The sequence below is a fragment of the Pan paniscus genome, chromosome 4 (genome assembly GCF_029289425.2).
Source record: "Pan paniscus chromosome 4, NHGRI_mPanPan1-v2.0_pri, whole genome shotgun sequence".
Taxonomy (NCBI): Eukaryota; Metazoa; Chordata; class Mammalia; order Primates; family Hominidae; genus Pan; species Pan paniscus.
The window spans coordinates 68,953,149-68,965,707 of record NC_073253.2 but is presented as its reverse complement, the minus strand read 5'-3'; the positions used below and the strand labels follow the sequence as shown (position 1 = coordinate 68,965,707).

Here is a 12,559-nt window from a genome sequence, read left to right as displayed (position 1 = left end):
CCCCCCTGACATTTTAAAGACACTTACCTTTCTGTGATTGTTTCTCTGAGGCCACTTGCCACCCCTTTGACCACAGTGCTAGCTTTGGGGGTCAGCACCACCTGAGATATAAAAAACGATCCCTTCTTTCTTCTCTCAGTGATGGATGCTTGAAGAAACTGGATCAGTTTCTCGGGGTCTGTGGTGTTGGCCCAGGGTGCTGGCATCATCTGCCCAGGCCAGAGAAAGGGCACTTCCAGAGCCACTGGACTATGGTAGAAGACCAGCACTTGATAGTCCTTCTCCCACAGGTACTTTAAACTAACTTCCTGGGCAAAAATCGCTGGGCACATTTTATTTCCATAGATGTCTTTCAGCATTTGGACCAGTTTTTCATGGTGATATTTCTGCATCCCATAAAAGTGGTTGAAGTCCAAGAACACTACCTCCTTATGGTGATCTGTGAGGAATGCATTGATCTCCTCAAGGCCTTCATTGACTTTGGCACTGAACAAACCATGAGCAAAATAGAGTTCATTGTCGGGGTCTCTGGGCTTGGTGGAAATTCGAAGATCAAAATAACGAATTCCAGCTCCTAGCTGGCCAGTAAAATTCATTGTCTGAGTGGCTAACCATTTCCGCATGAGCTTTTTGGCCACAGTTCCAAACACAGAGACAAAATTCTGGACAGTTTCTGGCTGCTCAGGACCTACTGGAGAGGCTTCATCAATGTAGAAGCTGAAGGAATCATGAGACCCTAGGAGAATAACAAGGCATAGTGTGGTTAATTTCCAGGTCTTTGCCCTTCCCAACTTCTTTCCCTCTTGCAATATCCATACCCCTCCCTCAAATGAGCCACAGAAAATACTAAGAAATGTAATACTAGTTATTTTTTATGCCTTAGGAGGGTCCTTTATATAAATTGACATAAGACACAGAACACTTCAACAGATCAAATTGGTTATTAAACAATAAGAAGATTTCCTTATAATTAAATTTAAAATTTAAATAATCATCTATTCTGTGAACCAAGAATGTAATACACTCACTAGAATTGGCTTTCCTTATGGGGGACATAAGTGATCGTTCATAAAGCGATATCTATGAAGACTCACCAATACCCAAATACTTTGCAGTCTTACCCTTTTCCTTGATTTTGGGTTGATTTTAAGCCTAGAAGGATTGTCTCAATGAATAAAGATGCCCTTTTCACAGGCAATCAGCATATGAAGTGTTACCTCATTCACTTCGGAAGGCACAAGAGGTCAAAGTGATAGGGGAAAGGAGAAATAAGACAAGAAGGCAGTACCATGCTGACATATTTAACTTCATTCCTGACCTTGTGTTTGGGCAATTGTAAACTTAGATGAGGTCAAGTACTTTTCACATATTGAATAAATGATGAACTGTTCTTACAAGTCAACAGCATTTAAAAATTAACAGCATTTAAAAATTGACAGCATTTAAAAATTAACTAATAGACTCTTTTCTTCACAAATTTTCTCTCAACAGCATAAACTCTTTTGGGAATTGGCTTCTAAATTTAGAAGAATTTCTTCCTAGGAAGAAAAAGGACTATTTATTTGATTATTTTTGGCAGTTGCAAATTTCAAGACTCCAGAAATGTAGCAATGAACATGTGTGTGATTTGTCACAAATAGAGAGTGCCATTTGAAACTCTTTATTAGGACCCAATAAAGAAAAGTTATTTCAAGGTTTCATTTTATTTCTTAAAGCCTCCTTTAATTCTTAGGCATAACCCACTGAAGAGCTAAAATTAAATTAACATATTCTAAAGATTTCATACATTAGAGGGTAGATATGCTTTAAATTCTGACACCGTTTCCTGTTTCATGACCTTGTCCTAGTACCATCATTCCCTATCTGATACTCAGGCTTCCTCTGAGTGCACTTTGTTGCCCCATTCCTGATTTCCCTTCCTTGAGGCATATCTTTTCCTAGTTCTTTCACTCCCCAACCCAAAACTCACATACATATAAATACACACAAACACACACAGAAACCTTAAGTTTATCCATACAACACTTCAAAGCCTTGGTCTTATAAGCTATTTGAAGCATTTTTTTTTCAGTGGTGCAATATATACCTACATCTATATTCCATATCTATGTATATTTCTATATTTATGTATATATATCTATGTATCTCTCTATCCAGCTTTAACAGCCCATAAGAATCACAAGTGCCTAAATTTCAGACACTGTGGTAAGTTGTTAAAGAAAATAATTTGCAAAATATTTTGATACCCTGAAAATCATAACCTTTAAAATTTAGATAAGTTCTCAGAATGATTTCCTTTTTCAAAAACAATAAAAGATAACCCAAATATACAGAAATGCCATGTTTAATTTAATCTGAAACTGCATGCCTTATCTTTAGTAGATGGTGTGGCAAGAAAATGTCAGTCCTTTCTGAATAAGCAAAGCTGGGAGTTAGGTTCTGATTGGCAAATTTTAATAAGCATTTAAATTGCTGCATACTGATTTATTAGTTGCTATTCATTTGACTGCTAATTTAAGTGAAAGCTAAACAAATGATGCTAAAACTCAATATATACAAAGAAGTGTGTCTACAGATGGAAATGAAAGAAAGTTTAAGAAGAACTATGATTAAATGATCTAAGATTAGGAGAGGTAATAAACACACTTATTTAAAAATAAATTTAAACTCTCAAAATAAGAGTTTAAAAAGTTAGTTTCCAGGCACATGAAGGGAAAGGTAGATGAAAGTAATTGGTTACTTCTGTAATCTAGTAGAAATTATACTTGGAGGCAGGCAAAAAGGGAGTTAAGTATAACTAGATTTCTTTTACTAGAAATGAGTGGTTCTTTGTTTTCAATATGGCTTTAGTTTCACCTTTCTATCACATGGTTATGTGGCAAGTAAAAAAATTGTAAAAATAAAATTTTAAAGGCAAGGAAATCACCACTTTTGAAAACACTGTGAAAGGATATTATACTTGCTAGAGCACATGATTTGTTGATCTTCATGGAAAGTAGCTTCTTAAGGTCAAAATAAGGGAATGTTAAAAATAAAAATAGACAGGCAGAAGGAGAAGCCAATGGTGGCTTCACCGGTATGTGTTTTAAGCCAGATGACTCCGAGGTGTAGCCAAAGCACCTCGTATAAAACGGTGCTTCACACTGTAAATATTATTAGAAAAGAAAATAAAACCAATAGATACAAAACAGTATCTATGCATTTTGTAAGAAATACATAATATAGTGTTGGCTAAAAAATGAATATTTTGATGACTTTTAATTTTATTTGGAATAGTACTTCCCAATTTCAACATTTTCACTGAACTAGTAAGTTTTCTATTTGTTTGAATGTAAAGCAAAAATACAACAGGACTTCATAACCATTCAATAATTGAGAGGAAAAGCCTAACTTCGTGTCTTTAAAGCCAGGAGTCCTCTTTGTTCTTGAACTTTTCGGCTATATCTGGTCTGATATTTTGCTTCTACATTGACTTGGTATTCCTGGGCTTCTGACCTTTTATTCTTCTCTCATCCACAGTCTCAAAATCATACCTTGGACCTGGTACTTAATGTTACTCCTCTGATGTTGAGTTTAGTTTCTCATCTTTAGGTTCCATTTGCCCTCTCTCCTCAGACAAGGGCTAACCACTCCCATTATAAACCCAGTCCCATCAAGCTTGGTTGCTTTGGCTCTGAATAAATAAATGTAATCAGAGCAACTATTTATTTCATTTCTTGGAAATAAGCACTTTAATTTGTTTCTCCTCAGTGTGATAAATTGTACCCTCATTCAGGCACTGTGGGAAGCACACTTCTAAGATGGCACCTAACAATCCTTGCCCTCCTGCATTCATACCCCTCTCTTTGAGTGTGGGCTGAACCTATGACCTGCTTCTAATGAATTACGTAGGACAAACATGATGGGATGCCGCTTCTGAGATTAGGTTACAAAAGGTTATAGCTTCTGTCTTGTTACTTTTTTCCTTGCTTTGATGAGTGAACTGCCATGTTGGAGAGGCCCATGTGACACAGAGGTGGTAGTGGCCCTTGACCAAAACCAGCTGGGAGCAGAGGTCTTTAGACTAACAGCTCTGAAGGAACTGAATCCTGTTAACAGCCAATGAGTAAGCTTGGAAATAATCCTGCATGAGTGAGATCTTGATTGCAGCCCTGTGAGAGAGACCGAAGCAGGAAACCCAGTTAAGTAATGCTTAGCTTCCTGATTCACAGACGTACACAGAAACTCTGTGTTGTTTTACGCCACTAAATTCAGGGGTAATTGGTTATACAGCAATAGTTAACTAATACAGGCCATAGCATCTCTTTGTGGTTAATGAGGGGACTTGTGGCCAATAGACCCAACTGGCTAAAGGGAGGAGTTGGAATTTCAAAGAAGAGAAATTAACTATGGTTATGTTATATGCATGTTTCTATGCTTGAAAACTGTATCAGATATGAGAAAAATTTTAAAGATGGTTTAAAAAATATTCTTGAATTCACAAATGGACTTTCTTTTTTCCACATGCTGTTATGGATGATCTGAGATATCATCTGGCCTAACCAAATGGCACATAGCATCAATTTTATTACCTTATCTGTGTAGAATGTGTGTAATCATTTCTATATTTTATGATTTCCAGTAGTACTGGACTTAACTTCTCATTCTGTCATTTGGTATGGTAGGAAGATTGCCCCCAAAACATCCTTCTGGTGAAAAGACCTATATAATCCCTCCGCTTGAGTTTCATATTGTTCTTGTGACTATGTCACATTATATAGAAATGAGACTTTTAAAAATATGTAATTGAGGTCCCTAATCAGTTGGCTCTTAGTTAATTAAAGAGAGATTATCCTGAGTGGGCCTGACTTGAGCAGACAAGCTCTTAAAAGAGACAACAAGCAGCAACAGAGCAAAATGCAGTGTTGTAGAGAAGGCCATACGGCAATGGAAGTCATTAATAGCTCACTAAAGTGGTATAAACATCAATTTAAACTGACAGCATCTGAACAATCAGCAGCAACAGAAAAAATATTACTCAAACTTAAGCAGACCCTCCTGAAAATATAGTTGCCATTGCCTCCCCTTCTGATTGAAAAAAAGACTAATCCTTATCACCAGGAAGTGCAAATGTAGCTGTCCATAAGCATCATAAAGCCCAGTAGACCATTCCATACTTTTCCAATTAAAATCTTAACCTTTTTGTTAAGTTTAGTATATGAGCCTTTATTTCTGGTTATTCAGGGAGTTACTCCTCACTGAGCACTCCATCTGCATATCATGCATGTATAAATAAACCTTGTGTTTTCATCTGTTAATCTATCCATTGACAGTTAGTTTGCAGGCCACCAATCACTGGACCCAAGATGAAAGGGAAAAGATTTTCCTCAAAATATAGTGACTAAGTAGCCTCTAGGAGCTGAGGTCTGAGCTCCTACAGCTCAAGAAACCACGTTCTGTGAACAACCAGCAAGCTTGCAAAAGGAACCTTAGCCTCAAAAGAGATCGCAGTCTTGGTCAGCACTCTCATTTCTGATTCTAGCATGATCCTGAGCAGAGGACCCAGCTAATTCATATCCATCGTCCTTATTTACAGAAGCTGTGAGAAAATTTGTATGGTTTAAGCCACTATATTTGTGGTAATTTTAATGCAACAATAGAAAACTAATACATTTGGACACTACTTAAGATCATCTCTATATGTAGTGTCATACGAGTATTACAGTATAGTTGAGAAAATTAGTGCAAGTATTCTGTAATTTTTTAGACTTTATGTGTAAAGGGATATGAATGACTTGAGGCAATTACATCATTCTGATTAAAGGCCCCCAGTAACTGGAAGTAAGTTAGTCTCTCTGTGTAAAAAATTATATGTACTACTAATTCTATTTTATAAATGTTTTCTTCAAGTAAAATGGTCTACCAACCTGATGGAAATAAATGTTCTTATTTTTAAACTAATGAATTGCTCATTCAGTAAAACATTTATCAAGCACCTGCTATAAGTGCTGTTATTATGCTAAGTATAAGACAAGCATTGTTCTCATCCTCATAAATTTACAGCTTAATATGTGATGCACATAGATAAATAATTATAGTACAGTTTGGTAATGATTTTTTAGGCACTATTGCGTAGCATGGGGTAGAGAGGAGAAAATGTTTGATCATTGATTATTAATATCAATGGGCTTATGCAAATAATTTTTAAAGAACTAGACTAAATGCAAAAGTAGCCTTGCTTTTTGGGTTAAATGATAAATGGCTCTTGGGAGCCACACTAAACAGGGTACATAATGGGACCATTCTCATCTGGCTAATTTTGCCTTAGTTTCTTGCTGTGGACTAGTTGGAAACTAAAAAAAAAATACATACAATCCTTGCCCTCAAGAGTCTTATAATTTAATTAGGGAAGTTAGGCGTAGACACAAACAAATAAAACCTTATACCAAATAGCATTCCTTCATTCTTTCAACAGACATTTACTGAGCATCAGCTGTGTTCAAGGCACTTACAATTAGGCAGTGGAAGTAAAGGCAATTGATCTGGATGTGGAAGGAAAACATGTGCACTTCTATTTTTATTTATATATTTATCTTAAAATAATAAAAATTAAGCATTAATAACATTGTACTGCCACTGTCACCTCCAGGATAGCCAGATACCATATTCAGTACTCAAGATATTTTTAAAAACAGTGAGAATTCCACTGCCCTGAATGGTACCCTCATTCATTTGATCAGATTGTGCTGCATTGCAGTTTGCTGTAATATACTGGCTGGTTAAGTAGACTTTAGACTTGCAGAGTTTAACTATCCAAGCACTCCCAAAATAGACATGTGGTTTTAGAAGTTTTTTTCTTTTTCATAAAAAAGGGCCAGACTAAAGATAATTCAATTAAGTGAATAAGAAAACTAAAACTGACACCTATACTTTTATTATGAGCTTTTCATTAGTCATATTACTGTATTATAATTTTAGCTAATAGAAAGACAACCAAAATAATATTAAATTACCAAGAAGACTACCTGATATGTGGATTCACTTTTACTATTAACTATGAACTTCACCCTATGTATGTACCATGTTTTGTAATACCAGTTCATAATAGAATAATAACACTACAGTAAGAAATATGTTTTAAAATAACATATATTTTATATTTCATTAGTATAGTAATGCTTGTATAATTTATATATAAATGTATTTATAATATTTATACATATATACAAGCACATTCATAAAATTTATGGATAAATATACTTCTATCACAGTTACTTGCTTGATTTTTTTTTAATTGATAGGAAGGCCTCTGATTTAGTCCACTGGAATGATTAGACTGGAAGAACTAAGTAAAAATGACTTGGATCAGAAAATACTGGAGACAGAGAAACCAGTTAAAGCCTATTGATGTGCTAGTGATTTGAGATATAGAGCATCTCTGTGAAATAAAACGTACTGAAAAACTTCAGCCCTCAGTGCTTCTCCCCATGTTACAAGATACTGGCATCAGAAAAGACCACAAAGTGAATACCATTCTTTACTACTTCCTTGCTTTCCAAATCCCTACTGGGAAGTAAGATTTAGCAGTGTGAGAGTAATTAAGCAGAATACCTCCTTCCTCCAGATACCAACACAGATGCATAAGAAGACATAGCTGAATTTCTGAGCAACAGATGTTAACTTACAAAGCACAAGATAAGCTCTACTGTGTTCTTTGCAACAGAAGTCAAATATCCCAACATGAGAAGAGCCTCTGTGCATATAGACAAAGATAGCCAACTGTAGCTAAAGGCTCCCATGTACTTTCAGTACTCAAAATAGTCATGCATATGGGGATTCTGTCAGTCAACACCATATCTGCTGTTGATGTTGGTAACAGTGACCATCAGAAACTTCAGGAAGTGAAAGAAGATCTCCCATAGAAAAGGAAATCATGGTCAGTATAATTTTTGTGATGAATTTGTGTTTCTTTTAAATTTTCTAAATTTCTAAAAATATACACATCATATATATTTTATAGGGTAACTTTCAGTTAACTAGAATTTTTTACATTGACATGTTCCTTTTTAAATTATTATTGAAGAATAATGTACAGACAATAAAATGTATTCATTTTAAGTATACAATTCTGTGAGTTTGAAAAATATATGCATCCAAGTAATTGCCACCACAATCAAGATATAGCACATTTCCACCACAAAGGTCATCCCTTGTGACCCTTTATAGCAAATTGCCCCTATCAACCCCAAGATCCAGGCAACCACTAATCTGCTATATATCACTCGAAGTTAGTTTTGACTTCTCTATAATTCCATATAAATGAAATATACAGTATGTACTTTCATCAGTCTGGCTTCTTTTCCTTAGAGTATATATTTTGAGATTCATCGTATGTTGTTGTATGTATCAGTAGTTTTTTTCTTTTTATTGCTAAATCGTATTCCAACAGTATTCCATCATTTGCATACATCACAATTAATTTAACCATTCGTTTGTTTTTGAGCATTTGGGTGGTTTCCATTGCTGACTATTCTGAACAAAACTGTTCATTGATGAATATTTTTTCTGGAAACATTTCTCTTTCATTATTATTGCATAAGTCCAAGGAGTAGAATTGCTAAGGTAAATGGTATTTGTTTTACCTTTAAAGAAATTGACAAATTTCTCAAAAAGATTGTCTCATTTTATATTTCCTCAAGCAATATATCAGAGTTTCAGTTACTCCACATGGTACCAACGCTTGGTAATGTCAGTCTTTTTAGTATTAGTCATTTGAGTGGTTGTACACTGGTATCTCATAGTGGTTTTAATTTTCTAATATCTGACAAATAAAGATGTTAAGAATCTTTCTGAGAAACAGGCAGAGCAAGAGCAAGAGGGTGGAATAGAAGGCTCCACCAATCGTCCTCTGTGCAAGGACACCAAGTAGTTAATAACTATCTACACAGAAAAAAAAAAAACACCTTCATAAGAAACAAAAATCTGATGAGCACTCATAGCACTGGGTTTTAACTTCATATTGCTGAGAGAGGCTCTGAAGAGATAGAAAAAGCAGTGCTGAATGGCTGACGCCACTCTTCCCTACCCTGGCGGCAGTGGCCTGGTACAGAGAATAACTCTCGGTACTGGGGAAGGAAGAACACAGCAATTGTGAGGCATTGAACTCCATGTTGTCCTGTTACAGCAGAAATGAAAATTGGACAAAAATCAGCTGATGCTTGCTCGCTAAGGGAGCATTTAAAACAGCCCTAGCCAGAGGGAGAATTGCAGATCCCAGTGGTCCAAACTTGACTGCCTGCAAACCTCACAACTGAGGGCTACAGCACTCTGAGCCTCCAAGTAAACTTAAAAGGCAATCTAGACCATAAGGACTGCAATTCAGGCAAGTCCTATAGCTGAATTCAGCCCAGGGACAGTGGACTGAGGTGGAACATGACACACAGAAACATCATCCAAGGAAGCAAAAAGAATGCTGTTATCACCCCTCCCCTAACCTCAGGCTGCACAGCTTGAGGCTCCAAAAGAGATCCCTTCCTTCGTCTTGAGGAAAGGGAAGAGTTGAGAGGAGTTTGTCTTGCATCTTGGATACCAACTCAGCCACAGCAAGATAGGACACTAGTCAGAGTCATGAGGTCCCCATTTCAGCTCTAGCTCCCAGATGACATTTCTAGACACACCTGGGCCAGAAGGGAACCTGCTGCCTTGAGGAAAGAGACGTAGTTCTGCCAGCATTCATCACCTGCTAGATGAAGAGCCCTTGGGCCCCAAGTAAACAGCAGTGATATCCGGGTACTACATCAAGGGCTTTGGGTGAGCCTCTAAGACTTGCTGGCTTCAGGTGAGTCTCAGCACATTACCACCTGTGGTGGCTACTGGGCAAAATTCCTTACTCTTGAGAAAAGCAAAGGGGATTTTGTCTTGCACCTTAGGTGCCAGCAGAGCCACAGTGGGGTAGAGCACCAAGTGGGTTCTTGGGTTCCTCGATTTCAGGACTTGACTCTTGAACAGCATTTATGGACATGCCCTGGATCAAACAGGAGACCATTTCCCTGAAGGGTGAGTCCCAGGCCAGGCAGCATCCACCACAAGCTGATTTAAGGGAACATAGGCCTTAAGGGAACACCAGCAATAGTGTGGCAGTGCTTCTCGTGGCCTGGAGTGGTGGTGGTGGCTATGGATGAGGCTCCTCTGCCTTTGGAAAGAGAGGGAAGAGTGGCAAGGACTGCATTTTGTAGTTTGAGTGCCGGCTCAGCTGCAACACAGTAAAACATAAGGTAGACCTGTAAGGTTTTTGACTCTAGTCTCTGACTCTTGGACAGCACTTCTGGACCTACCCAAGGCCTGGTGTACCTCTCTGCTCTGAAGGGAAGGACACAAGCCTGGCTAGCTTTGCCACCTGCTGATTGTACAGCCCCAGGGCATTGAGTGAACATAGCCAGGGAGTGGTTACAGCCAGTGTTTTTCTGACTTCAGGTCTGACCTAGCACAGTCATAATTGTGGTTGCCACAGGGGTGATTCTGTCACTTTGCCCCCAGCTTTAGGTGGCTCAGAACAGAGAGAGAGAGAGAAAGAGAGAGACTCTGTATATTTGGGATAAAGTAAGAGAAGAGAACAAGAGTCTCTGCCTGGTAATCCAGAGAATTATCCTGGATCTGAACCAAGACAATCAAGGTGATGCCTCTACAAGTCTGTAGGAATCACAGTGTTACTAGGCTTGGGGTGCTCCCTAAAGCAGATACCACTTAGATCACAATACCCAAGTCCTTTCGAGTATCTGGAAAACCTTCCCAAAAAGGATAGCTACAAATAAGCCCAGATAGTGAAGACTACAATAAATACCTAACTGCTTAATGCCTAGACTCTAAAGAATATCTACTAGCATCAACATCATCCAGGAAACCTTGACCTCACCAAATTAACTAAATGAGGCACCAGGGACTAATCCTGGAGAAACAGAGATATGTGGCCTTTCAGATAGAGAATTCAAAACAGCTGTGTTGAGGAAACTCAAATAAATTTGAGATAACACAGAGATGAAATTCAGAATTCTATCAGATAAATTCAACAAAGACATTGAAATAATTAAAAAGAATCCAGCTGAAATTCTGAAGCTGAAAAATGCAATTGGTATACTAAAGAATGCATCGGGATCCTTTAATAACAGAATTAATCAAGCAGAATAAATAACTAGTGAGTCTGAAGACAGGCTACTTGAAAGTATACAGCCAGAGGGGAAAAATAAGAATAAAAACAATGAAGCACTTAGACAGAATCTAGAAAATAGCACCAAAAGGGCAAATCTAAGATTTGTTGACCTTGAAGAGAAAGTGGAAAAAGACATAAGGGTAGAAAGTTTATTCAAAGGGATAACAACAGAGAACTTTCCAAACTTAGAGAAAGATATCAACATCCAAATACAAGATGGTTATAAAAAACTAAGCAGACTTAACCCAAAGAAGACTACCTCAAGGCGTTTAGTCATCAGTTTCCAAAGGTCATGGATAAAGAAGGGATCCTAAAAGTACCAAGGAAAAAAATAAATAACATGAAATGCAGCTCCAATATGTCTGGCAGCAGACTTTTTAGTGGAAACTTCATGGGCCAGGAGAAAGTGGCATAACGTATTTAAAGTGCTGAAGAGAAAAGCTTTTAAATAGAATAGTATATCTGGCAAAAAATATCCTTCAAACATGAAGCAGAAATGGAGACTTTCCCAAACAAACAAAAGGTGAAATTTAATTCATGCCAGACCCACCCTAGAAGAAATATTAAAAAGTCCTTCAAACAGAAAGAAAAGGACATTAATGAGCAATAAATCATCACCTGAATGTACAAAACTCACTGGTGGCTGGGCACAGTGGCTCATGCCTGTAATCCCAGCACTTTGGGAGGCTGAGGTGGGTGGATCCCAAGGTCAGGAGATCGAGACCATCCTGGCTAACATGGTGAAACCCCGTCTCTACTAAAAATACAAAAAAAAAAAAAAAAAAATTAGCCGGGCATGGTGGCGGACACCTGTAGTCCCAGCTACTCAGGATGCTGAGGCAGGAGGATGGTGTGAACCCAGGAGGCAGAACTTGTAGTGAGCCGAGATCGCACCACTACACTCCAGTCTGGGTGACAGAGTGAGAATCCGTCAAAAAAAGAAAAAAACCAAAAACACCTCACTGGTAATAGTAAACATGGCAGAAAAACACAGAATATTATAAAACTGTCACTGTGGTGTGTAAACTACTCTTATCCTAAGTAAAAAAACTAAATGATGAACCAATGAAAAATAATAACTACAACAATGTTGCAAGACATAGACAGTATAATAAAATATAAATAGAAACAACAAAAAGTTAAAAAGCAGGGAGACAAAGTTAAAATAGAGTTTTTATTAGTTTTGTTTCTGCTTTTTTGTTTATGTAAATTGTATTAAGTTGTTATCAGGTTAAAATAATGGGTTATAAGATAGCATTGGTAAGCCTCATGGTAACCTGAAACCAGAAAAATGAATACATAAAAAATAAATACAATGAATACATAAAAAGTAAAAAGCAAGATAAACTAAAACATATCATCAGAAAAAAATCA

The 12,559-nt window shown here is 37.2% G+C and overlaps 1 protein-coding gene across 1 annotated transcript in view; it reads right to left on the bottom strand.

Moving 5' to 3' along the window:
* PLCXD3 (phosphatidylinositol specific phospholipase C X domain containing 3) overlaps positions 1 to 12,559 on the bottom strand; it is a 200,252-nt gene that overhangs the window by 71,602 nt on the left and 116,091 nt on the right. Inside the window, exon 2 of the mRNA XM_003810978.5 lies at positions 28 to 736. Within this exon, the coding sequence (XP_003811026.1) occupies positions 28 to 736 (709 nt within the window). The remainder of the gene's footprint in view (positions 1 to 27; positions 737 to 12,559) is intronic.